Below are 18,142 nucleotides of genomic sequence, written 5' to 3'. Positions count from 1 at the left end.
CTCATACTCTAACTCATTTTCCATGGCTTTTGAAATGGAAATTTGAGAAATTAAAAAAGTCCCCCCCTAAAAACAAACAAACAACAAAAACAAAACAACCCCCCAAAAAAAAAAACCCCACCAAAAAACCAACATTTGCAGCAACGAAACGGACCACAGCTGATGTACTAGACTGTCTATTTGAATACAAGTATCGGGAGCATAGCCTTCGTGTAAGAAAGTTTCCTACTATAAAGCGTTTGTAAATGCCTCCAACTGTGGAGGTGTGTGTGTTTTGTCACATTCACACTGGAGTCTGCTAACAACCGTGGAGCTCCACAGTTGAAGATAAGCTCAAAAATGGGGTTTTTGAGCCATAGAGGGGGTATACCACCTGTCATTTTCTGATTAGAGCAACCTCCACAGTATGGCGGTTGCTGTGAGATTTGTGTAAAAAATCTCCCCAGTTTGAATGTGGGTGTGTGAATCTCCCCAGTTGGAATATACACACACCTCCACACTTGGCGGCATTTACAAGAGGGGGTGACCTAACTTTTGAGATGGTTTGTATGTTTGAAGTTGCAAAAATAACAATAAGACGCCCGGTTACTCGAGAAACACTAGCAACGACTTTGCTCACGGATGCCCTCGCATTCGTGGCTAGTGTCCTTTCGTAACTTCAGGGATAAACAAATTACGTAAGCTTTACCGTTACGTAATAACATTGTAATAACAATAGGCCACTCTGAAATACCCCTTAAATATCCCTTTTTATATAATTTTACCTACCAATTTGTTACTATGCGTATTGGTGACATGCGCACATGTGTAGAGGAAAATAAACAGTAACTGCAGTATGTAGTCAGTATATCGGACCTCGTATTGGTGTTGCTAGTTGCTACAGTCTCGGTTGCATAATTATACGTATCGTAAAGAAAGAATCCTAAAATGAAAGTTTTCTTGATTCTTACTGGTGTCTTTATGGTCACGTGGACTGGAGTGAACGGTAAGAATGTTCTAACAATATTAATACATTTAATTTAATTTATTGGCACATATAAGGAAAGATATTAACATTATATTATATCACATTGTGTATTTGGGCAATATAACTCAATAATGTAATGGTAATGTCAATTTTACATGTACCGACTTATTCAGGACATTCGGAGTTTCTCTTACGCGTCTCATCATAAGACACTAAATTAAAATTGTACACAATTATCTGAGATAAAGCTTGTTGTTGCAAATTAAAAGTTATTGCAAAGTGATCATGTAATGACATGTCATATTATGATTCGAGGAGTAATCATGCTGAAAATAATGATTTGGATTTCTTTCGATTTTCATCTTTCTTACATTGCTGGTGATGGTCAGAAAAAATTTTCAACCGAAGACTTTTTTCTATGCACCTGATGCTGAATGCCCCCCCCCCCCCCCAATTTTTGTCTTCCGAATTAGTGTATTCAATTATTGTTAGCTATTGTTGTTTCAACACTTCAAACAATTAAACAACAACATGAACAAGGACAAGGCACAAAATAGTAAAAAGTGTCCAAACTTGAAATAGAGCTATTTCAGTGAAGCTCAGCGAATTGCTGTTCAGACCAGTTCAGTGTATTACTAAATGCACATTATGTATTTTAAGTCTGTGGTGTGACATTGTAATCACATATAATTTTGTACACTTCTAATTTAGTGTTTTAAAACGATCTCAGGGAAATACAAGTAGTTCAGTATCATCGTTTCCGAATTCCGTTATCAGGTTATATTATCCAAATATGCAATTGTGATCTTTAAGCTCGTTTCTTCTAAAATTTTATGTCAGATTATGCAATTGAATGTGATAAATGGACTATTTCGAGCTTTAGGATTTATTGGAGACTTGTTTCTATATACCTGTAATCCCCCCTGTATGTAATTTTTATTTGCTGAAATTGAAATGTAATAGAAATGTTGTTGACTAGAACATGACTGTAGACATAGTACCAGTTCATTGCTTAAGAAGTAAGGCTGTATTGTAACAATGTCAAGGTTATATTCTTCCCTAATGCGAACAATACACGGGGACCCTAGAGGCAGGAGTGGATACAAAATCTACCGTTGCGCATTATTAATGTTCGTGTGTACAGTGCCGCATGGTAGATTTTGTATCCACTCTTGTATCTAGTGTCTTTGATATTGGTCAATAAAATTGATCGTGTATGGGCATAAATTACTGACATAATGCTTATTCGGATATGATAGACCAGGCGTCCTCAAATAGATTTGTTGAAGCGCCACATGAAATAAAAGAAAACTGCAAAGCGCCACTCAATAGCTGTGAAGTCGCCGGGGGGAGTCAGAGGCAGTACTTGTTTGTCTGGGGTCAGAGGGGCTGTCCCCCATCTGAAGCTATAGATTTTTTGAAATTTGAGGTGCAAATGACGCCATTTGGTGCAACATGTTGTAATATTTTAGTCTGTCTTTACAAGGATAACATGGGAATTGCATTGTTTAATGTTGAAATATAGAATATTGGAGATATTCCTACAAAATTAAATCTAAACGGCGCCGCGCGCCCGGCGCGCCACATGTGGCGCGCGCGCCGCTATTTGCGGACCCCTGTGATAGACCAAACCTGTTGTCATCTACCATTGACTTCTACATAAAACCCAAATTGTAATATGGATTACATTTAGGGTTTGATGTTTGAATTTTTGGCGTTTTAGGTATGAAATAGTAAAAATAGCACCAACATGGACCCGTCTGTGGTTAAAACTCAACACCAGACAAAATATCTGTTGCTACCTTTTACTGTGTTTCAATTCGGCGTATTACTACAAGCATTGAGCGGCTCTGACGGATACTTGCGCATTATAAATTTCCATATTATTATTATTGCACACAATACATAAATCATGTAAATGCAATGCATGCAATGTTAAATAGCAAAATCTAAGGGTCGGTGCGTTTTGTCATTAATACGCATGATATAGCTCAAGTAATTCTATTTTCGAACCAAAAATAAATTATTGTTCGTTCGTCTCGGTTAAACTTAAACAGGCTGCATTCACCACTCTCAGGTTTAAGCAGCAATACAGCAACAAGATAAAATTTAATGGTTGTTTTGTGAAATGTTTGAATTAATAGATCGATTGCAAACAAAATGATCCTTGTTTCAAATTCGTGGGTTTGAATTGCTAAAATTACTGTATTTTAGTTTGAGAAGATGAAATACTCCTTAATTTTCTAAAGATCAAATATATAGGAATCTTAATGAGGGACAAATAAATTGAAGTGAAAAACATTGGCGACTACTTTCAAGGGAGGGTACATCATAGTCCCCAGAATTATGAGGTGGTGGTTCTTTAGGAACTGACAGCGTACCGGTAAAACCTGGTCTTTTGGAGCTGCTAACATGTAAAAAACACCTTTTTGTAGATAAGAACAGTCAAAATCAAAGGTCTTTCTTGGCTTTCTGGTTGACAATCCTGAAGAAAACCATAAATGTGAGGAATGAGCAATTTAGGGGTCTTTTAGAACTGAAATTATAAACATCGAGGATCTTTCAGTGCACCGTTTTGGTCAAAATCAGGGTCTTTGGGAGCTGTCCTATAAGAGGGCCTAAAACAGGGGTCTTTTTTGGGGGCGTATACCCGTATGGTCATTTATGTTGAGTGCCCTCCCCCCTCGGGACAATCAACGTCAACCTTCAGAGCCCATCCATCCGTTTTAAAATTAGATGCCTGATAGAGCTCTGTGCACAATGGTCACACTTTTGTCAAAATGTGCCATACAATCGTATGGGTTTGCCATATTTAGCATCCAAATTTGCCTAGCAATAATCATTGGAAACAATAGTGTCATAGTGATCTGAAAGGGAAAGGTCTACATATTATTTTTCTAGCATCTTAATAATTTCAAAAGAGTTTTAAACTAGCTAATTATTTCTTCATGTTCATTCCATACCAAAAGGAGCCGCGTCCCTGATTGACTAAACATTACATAATTTTCAATTCTAGACCTTTACAATACAAATAGCTTATTATCACAATAATATACACATTTATTTAGCTATTTTGAACGTAGATTTTCTTTTCATTATCGAATTATTTGCTCTTTTTCTACCATTTTGTGGCGATTTTTATTCTAAAACTATATATTTGTGTGCAAATTGAGGGGGCTTTTTACATCTATTTTGTAATATGATTTCACCCAATGATATGAGTAATTCCCTTTTTTTATGATCAAAAGTAGTTTGGAAATTTCTTTGCTATATGTTACTCATTTTTATGATGTTTCAATGCCATATACAAGTGCCTTCCCCCTGTAAAGATACAAACAAGATTTAAGATAAATCGCGCCATGAGTGTTCAACTTTGCTTTTAAATGAATACAGTTCTACATGTCATCATGTTTTCATCATGCCAACAAACGCGTTTCCTTGTCATTTAACACAGGTCGAATTTTCCGCGCTCCAGAATATGTCGCACCTGAAAACCCCGAAGAGCACGAATGTGTACGAGAGTGTAAATGGCCACCAGAACCCAAGACCTGTCGCTATATCTTCACCGTGGAATGGCTTCAGTCAATGTCAGCTGCCTGCTATGATTGTCCCTTCAACATGCCAGATTGTGATCGTCCTGGATGTATTCCAATCAATGGCGTTCAACGTCCCATTGTTACTGTTAATAGACAAATGCCTGGTCCACCCATAGAGGTAAAAACCGTGACAGTACGTGGCGTAGCTGCCGGAGGGGTATGGCAGTAGCGACGTCACGGGGTGGGTATGGGGTGGGGAAATAATAGAGGTGAAATTGGTCATTTGGGCCCCTCCATGCAGTTGTAGAGTGTGGGTGTTTGTGGGGTGTGTGGGGGTGGAGGGGGGTGGGGGTGTGGGGTGGGGGTGTGGTGGGTGTGTGTATGTGTGTTTTTGCCTCCTCCCCTTGACAAAAATCTTATTAAGCCACTGGTAAGAACAAGAAACTCTTCTTTTTCAAAAAAAGAAAAACAAAACAAAGCAAACAAACTACTTTTGACACCATAAAATGTACGGAATAATACGGAATCTGTTCGATTTGTTTTCATTCATTTTTGCATCTGATAATTTATAGGTTTGCGAATATGACGATATTGAAGTAAAAGTTTGGAATCGTCTCGGCAACTCTGAAGGCACCACAATTCATTGGCACGGCCTACACATGCGTGGTACACAATACATGGATGGTGCAGCTATGATAACTCAATGTCCTATTTCACCACAGTCAAGTTTCACCTATAACTTCAAGGTATTAGATTTTAACTTCAAGGTATTACATTTTACCAAACGTTCTGACATACATAACTACAAGACACGATATGTAAATGACCTAAATCTAACCAAAAATAAGAAAGTCTTTTCTGATCATGCCATCCCATTCTTTGGAATTCTTTAGATAAAAATCTGAAAGCTTCAAAATCTGTTAAACATTTCCGTAATCAATTCAAAACAAAACTGATCTCTTTATATAATTAATCTTTTCCGTGAGCACCCCCTCCCCTTCCCTTGTCTTTTGGTTATGTTATTTAATGTTGATTTATTTTGTTAATTTCATTTGATTTCAGGGAAAGGCTAACTTTCAGACCTTTTTGGTCTTCCAGCCTTTTCCTCCATATGTACCGTGTTTATATTTATATTTTTTGTAATGTTTTTGATTTTTATGGAAATAAAATATGAATATGAATATGAATTAGAATGCAAATTAATAAAGACAAATGCTTTATCAGCTGTCAGAGTATCGAATACTATATAAAACTAAAAAATCACGGCTATAACTGATGCTGCATCGTTAACCTTTTTATAGAAACCAGGATTTCCCTTTTCTGATGCAATATATCAATAACATTGAGTCATATTGGGAATTCCCAAGATATCAATAAATCTGTTATTGAATCAATTTGATTGCATGAGAGGGGATTCCCACCTTTCATATCGCTCATGAAATAGCTTTAACTGGCAAACAAAGACAAATAATCAAATTAACTTATTCTGGGCATATCACAGTTTGCTTTCGTTAGAAAGACAATACTTTAATATCATATAATATAATCATAATCACTTAAGAGTATATTTCACAGGCTTCTCCCGCTGGAACCCACTGGTGGCACTCCCACTCTAATCAGCAACGTAAAGATGGCGCCTTCGGTGCTTTCATTATCAAACAAGCTACAGAACGAGATGTCCAAAGCGCCCTCTACGATTATGACCTGCCGGGACATGTTGTCTTTGTTCAAGATTGGCTTCACGAACCGACCATAAGCAGAGTTGCAGCATTTCCCCCACGAACATTTGATCAGGATGCTCTGATTATTAATGGCAAAGGCGTGTTTACACAGTTCTCTAAAGAAGGTACTATTACGAACACACCTCGGGAGGTCTTCAATGTGGAGCAAGGGAGAAGATACCGCTTCCGAGTCATTGGAAATAACTTTTGCCATTTGTTCGTCACCGTACAAGACCACAATCTTACCGTGATCGCAACAGATGGCAATCCAATAAAACCAATTGTAGTAGATAAGATTGGACTTTCTTCAGGAGAGAGATATGACTTCGTTCTTACCGCTAACAAGGATGTCGGCAACTACTGGTTTCGTTTAGCATCAACTGACCCGCCTTGTGCTAATGCTATAGAAGGATTAGCTGTCCTGAGATATAGCGGTGCACCTGATGCAGACCCATCAGAGTCATTTACAGATGAGGGCGATGAAGGCGTATACTTGAATCCTAGATCTGAATTCGAAAACCCGGATGGGCTGGATCTTGACCAAATTGAAGCAGCAGGTACATATTAAACTTGCCATTCTTGGCTCACATGTAATATAAATAGGATTGTGTCCCAAGGACCAATCATATTTTGAGAACAGTGCACAGAGACACGATTATTGATCTTGTGATTCAATTAAAGGGGCATTTCGTGATCCACAGCCTCATCCCCCCACTTTTCTCAAAAAAAAGTTTTTATATCACTGGAAACCTCTGGCTACATAATGTTTATGTACAAAATATTTCTTGCAGATTAATTCGTTTAGCAAAGATATTGTGAAATTTGAATTTTGTTCTGGTGCACCAGAACGAAGTTACAACACATTGTCTATGGAGCAGTGTAATTCACATAATCATGCATAACTCGCGAACGCAAAATCGGAATCAACTGAAATTTTGGGAATAGGTTTTTGTTCGTGGATATCTAATAAAAATGACATAAATAGAGGATAATAGGATCACGAAATACTCCTTTAACTTTAGGGGCTGTGCAATAAATCGCCCCAATATTTTGCCAGGGATGGTCTATACAATCATCCCTCAATGTTGACGCCTGTATGTGGGTTTCTGACATGCCATTAGAATAAAATATATATTCATTATGTTATAGAAAGCATAGCATTTTTCAGTAGCGAGAGAGACTATTGATGATTGACATTATGCCAATTGATCATCACGGTTTGAGAGAAGGACAGAGTACACAGTTCAAACATTGCCCAAAGTGAACATAAAAGTATGATTTCCTAGTTAAATTAGTATTAAATTTGCGAGTAAAGTGCGGTCCGATTCACATGATGTTTAACGCCATACATGGAGGCCCACACCCAAACATTTATATTCGAAATTTTGAATCACATTGCTTCGAATATTATTAGAAACCATTTGTATCCTTGCAGTGACACAGACTGACACAATTATACTCTTTAGATGGTATACTACTAGCTAGCCTGCTGCGTTTTATTCATTCCATCTAAACACAGCGCATGAAGTAATTATTCCCTTCATTACGAGATAATAGCTCTAAATCAATGCAACACATTTTTAAATTGAAATATCAAAAAGAAACCCAGTTTTGTTCTGCAAATGTTGATGCCAATATTTGTAGCAATGGTTTTACAGCCTTTTACCCATCAAATGAAAAGGATGTCTATTTGAGTAGCTTTTTAATGTAACTTTTGAAAATGCATCTTTTTTATTCAAGGAGTCGACACCATGACTACAAATATCGAAATATCCAGTCAAATGAGGTATCAAAATTTGCAGAATTAAACTGGGTTTGGTTCCGATATTTCAGTTTATAAATGTGACGCGTAGCTTTTTAGTTATTGTCTCGTAATAAAGGGGTAACTACTTTTTTGTGATGTGTTTATATTAAACATATCGTTATGAATTCGGCAGACGGCCGAATCCGGATTCGGCTTTTGGTAAATTCATTTTACGCATTCATTACTTTTGAATTTGAGAATAAAGGATCAATGGTATACATAATAGAGGGCAGCATATCAATTTTTTAACGGAGATCAGATGATAACAGCATAGTAAGTATTCAAAAGAGGGCGGCATAGAGTTTTAGTTAACGGTGACTCACAGTACGGTCAAAGACGATAACCGTTAAAAAATCGATATGCAGCCCTCTATAGGTAAAGCATTGATCCCTTCTTCAAAAATAATGCATGCCAAAAATGAATTTACCAAAAGTCGAATCCGGATTCGGCCCTCTGCCGAATTCATAACGATTATTATAAAGACGGTGAGTAAACTTACTGAGTAGTATATCGAGTGAAATAATATCATAACATTTTCAATAGTTGCCGCTGATGAAAGATTACTTGGGGAGCCGGATGTTCGTTACTACATGGCAGTAGGTATCAACATGGTATCTCGATGGGGAATGTATGACCCGAAGGACTATCCGAATCCAAGACTCACAGATTTCGCTCGAGCTACTCGACAACTTAACTACGTCAGTTTCAAAAGACCGCCATCACCACTTCTCTCACAACTTGATGACGTTCCGAAGAAAGATTTTTGCGATGCCGATGAAACCCTTGCTGCTAGGGATGATTGTATTAACCAGTATTGCACTTGCACCCAGATGATCAAAGTTGACTTGGGACAGGTATTTCACAAGAACATCAAACTCTTAAATGTGGTACTACACCCCTTGATAAATTTGTGACTATTTTTGCATTTTTCTCAAAAAATAATAATACACTGGTAACAAAAGATAGGGGCAAGGAATCCAGGTACTACACTGGAATTTTAGTGACTCAAGACAAGTGGTACGTTATTTATGATAAGAAAAGAGGTACCGCTAGTATGTACCTCATTTCTTAACATATAAAGCCTGTCTCAAAAAAATTGTGCAAGTGAAAGCGCCCTCTATGGCAATTAGAAAATACCGTTGTGGTATAATGCTTACATCAACGTCAAGGGCGTAGTCGTAGCTCTCAAATTCCGTATGTTCGGTTGAATTTGCTTGTTGTAATCTCGAGATATGCTTACTTAACAACGAAAGGGTGAAATCACAATTGTGCCACGTTTACTAGGGAAGAGGGCTGTACATGTGAATCAATGATAGCATCAAGTTTATCAAGAGTTCCTTCGTGAAATCAAAAGAATGCATCAACTACACAACACTACACAATTGTTTTACTGATTTTACTGTTTTATCATGATACAGGTATAATGATCCTCTTTTTCCACTTACAACAAATTAAAAGATAAATATTTCACATTCTGCTATAGAATTAAATACATGTGCATGTCAATTATTTTATTATGGTAATTAAATACTGTTCTCTTTGTCACTCAAGACATGTTAAAAGACACACAAATATTGCACACTTATAGGTTAATGAACTTAGACAAGTTCATGAGGGGGAGTGCATTAGATGCATCAACATCAGCTATCATTGATTTACATTTACAGCCTTATTCGCTAGTAAAAGTGGCACAATTGTGATTTTAGTCTTTCGTTGTTAATTAAGCATATCTCGAGATTAAAAAAGCAAATTGAACAGAACAAACGGCATTTGAGAGCTAAGACTGTGCCCTTGACGTTGATGTAAGCATCATGTCACAACGGCATCTTCTAATTGCCACTGAGGGCGCTTTTCACTTGCACAATTTGTTTGAGACGTGAAGTGAAGTCAGTGAAGTAATTGGATTCCTTGCCCCTATAATATACATAACTTTTGTTACCAGTGTGTGTTTTTTTTTGAGAAAACTGCAAAATTGGTCACAACATTTATCAGTGGGTGCAGTACCACCTTAACACTGCTTAAATTCTAATTAAGTTGTTTAGTTAATTGGTGAATTAAAGTGAATTACTTCTGACAAATGAATGACTACAATACCGTAAAAAATAGTGACACCAAAGTATGCCTCTGATTATAAACGATCCAGAAAAGATTACAGTTTGACAAATGTGCGACGGTCCATTCTTGAGTTAAAGTCAATGGTCAAATTGTGACCTGCACAGGTGCCAAAAAACGGAAAAGGCTCCGATTTTTTTAATAGCTATATATTAGTATCGTTCAGTCCAGATACAAAATGTGGATTGTCATGTGTGCTTGAAGAACTGTTGTCGTACTGTGAGCCATGATGCAGTCATGTCTACAGTAGAATTCATCTCGACCTTTGCAGGACTTAACCCCATTAAAAGCTATTAAACCAAGATAACACTCATTGAAACAGCTCAACTGATTAAATCGGATCTTCTCTGGTTGTGCACAAGTGACTGTTTTCATGTGCGATATCGCAATAAAGCTGGTATTCATAGCTTCAGTTGGGTAACCGATTATAAAGGAAACGAAAGGAAACAATGTTATGTGTGGCTTTGTTCACGAAATCAGACAATGTCGTGCTTTTTGTAAACCAGCATTCTTGAAAATGAGCAACATAATGATTTTTGACTTAACACGGTTTAGAAATAATTTCTTCATATTTTTGGTGTTATCTGTCGTTTACATGTCCTTCCTAAAACACAAAAGTACGACCCTCTCCAAACACCTAAATTAGCTAAACAATTTAGGACATGTTACAAAACTTTTTTTTCTAGAACCTATTTAGAATAATTTAAATGTAGCTTTTACCGGTTTTTTGTGGCATCCTTCAGAAGTGAGCTGTCCGATCCCACTATTTTCGGTCAAATCTCCATTCAATTAACTCGGGGTGTTGGCTAGCTATGCCTTGCCCTCACTCATATTTTACAAAAGTACGACCATTTCTGAACATCTAACCTAGCTGTAATTTTAGGTCATGTTAGAGAAATATATTTGCTAGAAGTTTTGGAGAATAAATAAAATATTGGCTGGTTATTTTTCACACAGTGATGTTAACTAGGCAAGTGTCCATTCTCCCAACATACATCATTTGTAGGGGTCACGCGTCAATGGTGAGAGCACTGTGTATTGTGTATAGGAAAACGGACAGTAACTGCAGTATGCATGTACGTTTAATGGAGTTAAAACTGGAGGCGACAAAAACATCCACATCCATAGCATTTAAAAATAAGAAAAAGAAAAAGAAAAAACGAAAACAAAAACAAAGCACAAACATAAATTTTTAGCAAAATACGTATGCTAATTATTTTCTTTTGAAGGTGGTGGAAATAGTGCTTGTCGGTGAGGATTTCTTTGGAGCCGAACATCCTATGCATATTCATGGTTATAGTTTCAGAGTGGTGGCTGTCGCAAAACTACAGAGGGGAACAACTGTGGATGATGTTATCCTATTGGATCAAGAAGGTAGGTGAGCTTAGGTGTGAGAGTACTAACTTATGAGAGGCGACATAAACCCGAAGACAGCGTCACGTGATTGGCTACTGAGCTCGACATGCGCAGACAAAAAGGTGATCCCACGATATGCCATTCTACATGTATTTGATAATATTTGTGATAAACGCTTTTGCAGCATCCAAACTACTGGAGCAGTTTAACTCAAAACTTGAAGTCATATATATATTATGGATAGGCTGCCTTCCACGTGACACAGTGTCAACACGCTATATTATAAATATTTTCTTTCATAAAGCTTCATACTCCGTTGGTGATCAATATTCTATTGTTGACACAGATAAAGAAAGTTTACATATGCATCAGGGGCGGCGCCAGGGTATTTTGATAGGGGGGGCAATAAAATTTAGAAATTTGAAGTGCGATGCGATAGCGCCGCCCGTCGCGCTTGCGCAACGCAGGGGGGTGTCTGAGGGGGGATGTGCCCCCCTCAGAATTTGAAAAATTTCAAAATGAAAGCGCAAATGAAGCCATTTAATGCACCATTTTCACCCTTTTTAGGGTTATTTATTTATTTTCCAACCGCATATTTTTATGGATTTCATTCACAGGCCCGACTTTCGGCCCGCTGGTTTCAGGCATGGACATACCGTACCCGGTACTCAATTACGTAGTAAATCCAGCACCTTTTGGCAACAGAATAACTTCATGGTACAAATGTGCACGAATTGCGGGAAAATATTAAATAATGAAGCTAAACTGGTGATGGTGAAAAGGTTAAATAAAGTCGCGCGAAGCGCGCAAAAATCGGCACTTTTTAGGCTAAAATTACCAAATATGAGGTTACTTTGGTCAGAAACCCACATAGGCCTACAGGCGTCAACATTGGGGAATGATTGTATGGACCATCTACCCTATCAAAATATTGGGGGCCACCAAAACCCACACCCCGGGATCTACGCCTATGGTCGCAACGCGGTACCGTATAGGGCCATGTTAAGTTGCATTGTACGGTATATGATATGCCGGTATTTCTATTAATGGGCACGATAAAATGATATGAATGGGGGTGTCTGGAAGTTGGAAATATTTTAATCAGGTGCGTAGGTGGGAGGTAGTCGCCCCTCCCTCCATCACTAACAGCCAAAAAGGTCCACTTTGCGAGCGTAGCGAGCGAAAAAATAGAGTTTTTTTATGCTTTTTCAGTCAGAAAATGTCAAAATTTGTCCATTCCTCTTTTTCTCTCCCCTCCCTTTTTTCTCTCCTTCTTCTCTTTCTCCCTTTCCTTCCTTTTACCTCTTTTTTTTGGAAATCATAGGGGGGCAATTGCCCCCCCTGCCCCTCCTGTGGCGCCGCCGCTGATATGCATTGTGATATACACGTGTGATCGAATTTTCTATTATACACGCACCTGGATCTTAAATGTGTTCCTTTATATAATTGTAATTCTCAAAATTAAATATATCACAATTTTAACTTTCGATTTAAAAATCGTTACGCCAAAAATGCAGTAAAAATGTATCCAGAGCAAACAGTGATGGCCGCTAATTAGTGTATTTAATTTCAAGTTAGTGTATTTAAAATAAAACCTTGGTTTTACCTCAAAACAAATCGAATTTCCTTGTAATAGCAACACCATATGGGATACTAGAGCATGCGCAAATCGTAATAATGTGTAGAATAGAACTTGATGGTATCTCATATGATAATCGTACTATGCTTAGCCTGAGTCGCTCGGCCTATCTCGAACAAAATCGCCATGCGAGCTATTGAAAAACGAGAGGATTCGCCGTATTATCACTGCAATTTTTAACACGAAGATATAGGGATGATGAAGGTGTGCGTGAGGTAATAAACACCACGTGAACAAATTGGACCACTGTTACCACACACCTACAATATTTGCATTTTCCTATTTAGGCAACATTACAAGGAATCTAGAAGATTGCGTGGAGAAAGACACCGTACCCGTTCAAGGTGATGGTTATACCATCATAAGATTTATAGCAGACAATCCTGGATGGTGGCTATTTCATTGCCACAAAGTCTTCCATATTGCCGTACGTATAGCTGTTTTCTTTTTCTTCTTCTTCTCCTCCTCCTCCTCCTCTGCCCACTTCTTCTTCTTCGTCTTCTTCTTCTTCTTCTTCTTCTTCTTCTTCTTCTTCTTCTTCTTCTTCTTCTTCTTCTTCTTCTTCTTCTTCTTCTTCTTCTTCTTCTTCTTCTTCTTCTTCTTCTTCTTCTTCTTCTTCTTCTTCTTCTTCTTCTTCTTCTTCTTCTTCTTCTTCTTCTTCTTCTTCTTCTTCTTCTTCTTCTTTCTTCTTCTTCTTCTTCTTCTTCTTCTTCTTCTTCTTCTTCTTCTTCTTCTTCTTCTTCTTCTTCTTCTTCTTCTTCTTCTTCCTCCTCCTCTTCTTCTTCGTTTTAAAATACCCACTTGTATTGCTACCATTTACAGAAGAAGAAAGATGTGGTTTGAGGCACAACTTTTTTAACATATTTAAATTCTCGTACCAATGCTTCAACTATAAATATTGCCTTGTCTTGTACATCTTCTCGTTTCCTGTCTTCATGCTACTCTGCCCTGCCCTGTGCTAGATGCTTCGCTTGTGTGTAGGTGAACCCTGTCCCTTTTTGGCGATATTCTTTCTTTTGTCATCAACGTAGTTTTCTTTAATTTTTTGTAGTGCAAAGTGAATACTAACAGCCAAAGTATCCCATTTTAGGCTGGCCACCTTCCCCATGCATTGCTTTGGTTCACAGAGCTCACTGAGAATGCTCTTCTCGGTTCATTTACTTTTCAGTTGAGCTTTATCATTTGTCTCAAGAAACACATTTCTGCTATCATTATCTTGTTCTCGTCAGATTTGAGTATAATATCCAATTCTCTGTCCCATACTCCAACAAGTCTTATTAGCATCAACTATAGATGAGTTGACCTATGATGTCACATGTTTACATTCAGACCGCCCTCCTTTGTTTCAAGCCAGTCAATAGCAAACCACATAAATGTTTTCAAAACCCAACTTTTAAAAAACTCTGAAGTTTTGTGTGATATTATATATATATAGCTTGATGCATTTGTAAACAAGTTTGATAACATTTTTAGTATTATTTGATTTGAAACCAAAGTTAATGAAACAAATCAGCTTCTTCCATATAGTGTTATTTGCCCGACAGTTTTGATCTCAGAACAACAGAGGGCGTATCAATATAAACACATGTCAAATCACCTATACGTCATGTTATTGTATTTTACTTTATTTCAACAATATGGTCGAGGATAAATGGCTAATACTTTGATCAGCTCGTAATCGGCGGGAATTTTAACATCGCGGATTAATATCAATATATTTTATTTTGAGAATTGTCTTGTGACACCTCGCCAGAAAAATCACTTTTATCAAAATTATTAATTCAAGTCCTATACTTGTCTACTTTCATTAACATGCATATTTTAGATCTTCCAGATGAACAAATATAATTCTTAACGTGGATCTACTTTTTCGGCGTAGTGGCAAAAGCCTAACAATTCCCGCCGATTACGAGTTGATCAAAGTATATTATATTTATTTCTATATTTTGCCGCTAGGATGGTATGACAATAGCTGTACAGGTTGGTGAATAATCGGATCTTCCACCAGTCCCTGAAGACTTCCCACGCTGTGGATCCTGGTTTCCTGAAGGCGATGACGAAGGCTATGAGAAGGAGAGGAAGAATGGAGCATCTGTTAAGAAGGGTGAAAAAACAAGGAAGAAGTCAGATGCTGAATAATAATAATGTGACGGTTTTGAAATCTATATACCGTATTTACAGTCGTTATTTTTATTTTTACCAAGAGGTGGTCTATTATACCATTTTTCACATTGATGTGGCAGTGACGTCAACGCATTGAGGCAGTTGTTTCGCGCGCGCATCTATGCGGCGTCTTTAACCGCGTGCGTGTGTAGCCAGTGCTTTGAGCTAACACTACCGATTTGAACCTGCGCCTTGTCAAATACGCACTGCTGTGAATGTCAAATCAGGGTGACAAATGGTATAGTCAGGAGTCAGAAGCCAAGGTTTAATTAAAGTAGCCTTCTCCTAAAGGTTTTTCGATAAGTTCATTAATTCCTCAAAAAGCAAAAAATCTCAGTTTAACAAATAACGGTTAAAAGGAAAGATTAATTTGGGGGCCAATTCCATTTATTGTATCATTATAACAGGTCTGACACTAATGTAAGTATTTGTTTCGGTGTCCTAAATTCATAGTCATTTACCCCTTACCCTCATGCTGTTTTTTTTTTTATATTAGATCGCTTGGAATTGCATATTTAGGTTTCAGTGATTGCTGATAAAAGGGTGACATGTTTCTGAAAAGCGTTTCCGCTTAGAATGTAGATATACAGACTTGACATTTAGTATGGAATATTTTTTGGCAAAATTCCAAGACTGGTCTGGAAGGGGTCTGCATAAACCGCAAGGGATAAATATTAATTGGGGTGTGTCGGGAGATGGTGCAAAGTAACTTTTTGACAGAAAATGTGTTTTCCATTAGTTTAAATTACGGTTCTCATAATTTAGTGAATTAGCCTAAAATGGCGGATTTAGGGAGACTGAATTTGATTTTTGTGGGGGGTTAAAATTGCTGAATTTGAGCAATATTATTCTGATATTATCTAATTTATTGAGGTTTGAGGTGATATTTACTGAATCTAAATACCAATAAGTGTTCGTCAGACCTGAAATGCACTAATCTACCAGTTTTGCAAAATATGGCTCTGAAAAGTGGTACGCACTCAGAAATTTTTAATGGCCCCCTGGGGCCAAATGTTATAAACTTACTGTACACAAAGAAACAGAATGAGTTCATCCGCGCAGTTGTTTTGTAATATTTGACCTCAGGGAGGCCATCAAAGTTTCAAGAGTACGTACCACTTTTAAAAGCCATATTTTAAGCTCCTCCCATGTTCAAAAAATTGGGTGTATTTCAGCTGTGATGAATGCCAATTGCTGATGAAGTTTAGGAAATACCACCTCAAACCCCTATAAATTTGATAATAACAGAACTATGTTGCATAAAGTCCAAAATTGTGTGCCCCACAAAGCTCAAATTCAGCCTCCTTAAATCCGCCATTTTAGACAGATTCGCTACATTATGAGAACCATAATGTAAACTCATGGAAAGCAAATTTTCTTTCAAACAATTATTTTACACCATATCCCGACACACCCCAATTAATATTTAGCCCAAGCGGGTTATGCAGACCCCTTCCAGACCAGTCTTGATATTTTTCGAAAAAATATTCCATACTAAATGTCAAGTCTGTACCTATTGTAGATCTAAGATCTTACTATCCATGATTCTAATTTATAAGCTCTTTCATCTGACAACTTGCAACGTCTTTTACATACCATACGGGTTTGTAAAAGTATCAGGTTTTTTTAACCAAACGACCAGCCACATTCTTTCCCTATAGACTTTACTACAACCGCAGATAACATTAGAACGGCTGTGTAATCAGTATAATTATTTTAAACGAAAACCAAAAGTGTTGGCATATGGCATGAAATACGGACTATCGCAGAATATAGCGTTGTTGTAAGAAATTGCAAACATTGCAAATATTTTGATGTTCTTGCTGAGAAGAACATTAAGAAATTACCTGAAACGTCTTATGAGCCCAGCAAACAAAAAACGTTTTAAAAACGTTTTAAATAAGTTATATTGTGGCTTTTGGTTTAGGTAAAAACATTTTAATAACATTAAAATGTCGGGTTATATAAAGGCCGTGATAACATTTTAAAACGTTTTGTATGAAAACACACTACAACAATATTTTTTTAATGTTTTCAAAAATGTTATTGTAAACTATTTTTGAAAACATTTTTGCTAAATATTTTGTCAATACTTAAATAACATTATGTTAATATATTTGAACCCATCAAACACAGAAATGTTCTTAAAATGTTTTTTCAAAACCTTTTAATAACATTTAAATGTCGGGTTATATAAAGGTCATGAAAACGTTTTTAAAACGTTATTGCAAATATTTTGGGCAAACATTTTTTGCAAAATATTTTTCAACCCCAAAATAACATTCTGTTTCGAATGTTTTGTTTCAAGTTTTGAAGTATGTTTTTGGAATGTAATTAAAACGTTTTTATACCCTTTATATAACCCGACATTTAAACGTTTTCTGTAAAACATTTTTGTTTGCTGAGCAGTAGATTATCAAAAATGTTTTTTAAGGTTATGAAAACGTTTTATACTCTTAATATACCCTTTATATAACCCGACATTTAAACGTTTTCTGACAACCTTTTATAACCTTTTGCGAATGATGTCGAAAACGTTTTATGTTTGCTGGGAGGTTCGCTAATCCAAAATTCACCCGAACGATAAACCTAACTCTATAACTCTAAATATATACCCAGCCTTAACTTTACCCTTTTTATTTTTCGGATTAGCGAAACTTTTTTTGTCAAGCGAACCTATAGGACTAGCGGTCAGTGTGTATCGGAAAAAATGTAGTTCATGCTCAGAGTTGATAATGATCTACAAATAAATACTATTTTGTAATATTTTGATATTTTGTAATAATAAATAAAGCATTTTTGATAATATGTGTCTACTATTCCTCTTTTTTAATAAGATGGTAC

General features: G+C 36.9%; 1 protein-coding gene across 1 annotated transcript; it reads left to right on the top strand.

Annotated features, from left to right (window-relative positions):
- Window positions 1–836: 836 nt before the first annotated feature.
- LOC140166410 (uncharacterized) lies at window positions 837–15,712 on the top strand. Its single transcript, XM_072189866.1, has 8 exons — window positions 837–985; window positions 4,422–4,681; window positions 5,076–5,249; window positions 6,079–6,781; window positions 8,572–8,882; window positions 11,370–11,514; window positions 13,423–13,562; window positions 15,092–15,712. The coding sequence occupies exons 1-8, from the start codon at window positions 928–930 to the stop codon at window positions 15,125–15,127; spliced, it is 1,827 nt and encodes a 608-aa protein (XP_072045967.1). The 5' UTR covers window positions 837–927; the 3' UTR covers window positions 15,128–15,712.
- The last annotated feature ends 2,430 nt before the right edge of the window (window positions 15,713–18,142 follow it).

This window comes from Amphiura filiformis, chromosome 12 (assembly GCF_039555335.1).
Source record: "Amphiura filiformis chromosome 12, Afil_fr2py, whole genome shotgun sequence".
NCBI lineage: Eukaryota > Metazoa > Echinodermata > Ophiuroidea > Amphilepidida > Amphiuridae > Amphiura > Amphiura filiformis.
This window is presented reverse-complemented; position numbering and strand designations above follow the sequence as displayed.

Excerpts from the sequence above, each read along its gene's own strand:
- LOC140166410 (XM_072189866.1), top strand. The coding sequence starts at position 928 with ATGAAAGTTTTCTTGATTCTTACTGGTGTCTTTATGGTCACGTGGACT. Across the intron at positions 6,782-8,571 it reads TGACCAAATTGAAGCAGCAG|TTGCCGCTGATGAAAGATTA; the intron begins GTACATATTAAA and ends CATTTTCAATAG. Across the intron at positions 11,515-13,422 it reads TATCCTATTGGATCAAGAAG|GCAACATTACAAGGAATCTA; the intron begins GTAGGTGAGCTT and ends TTTCCTATTTAG.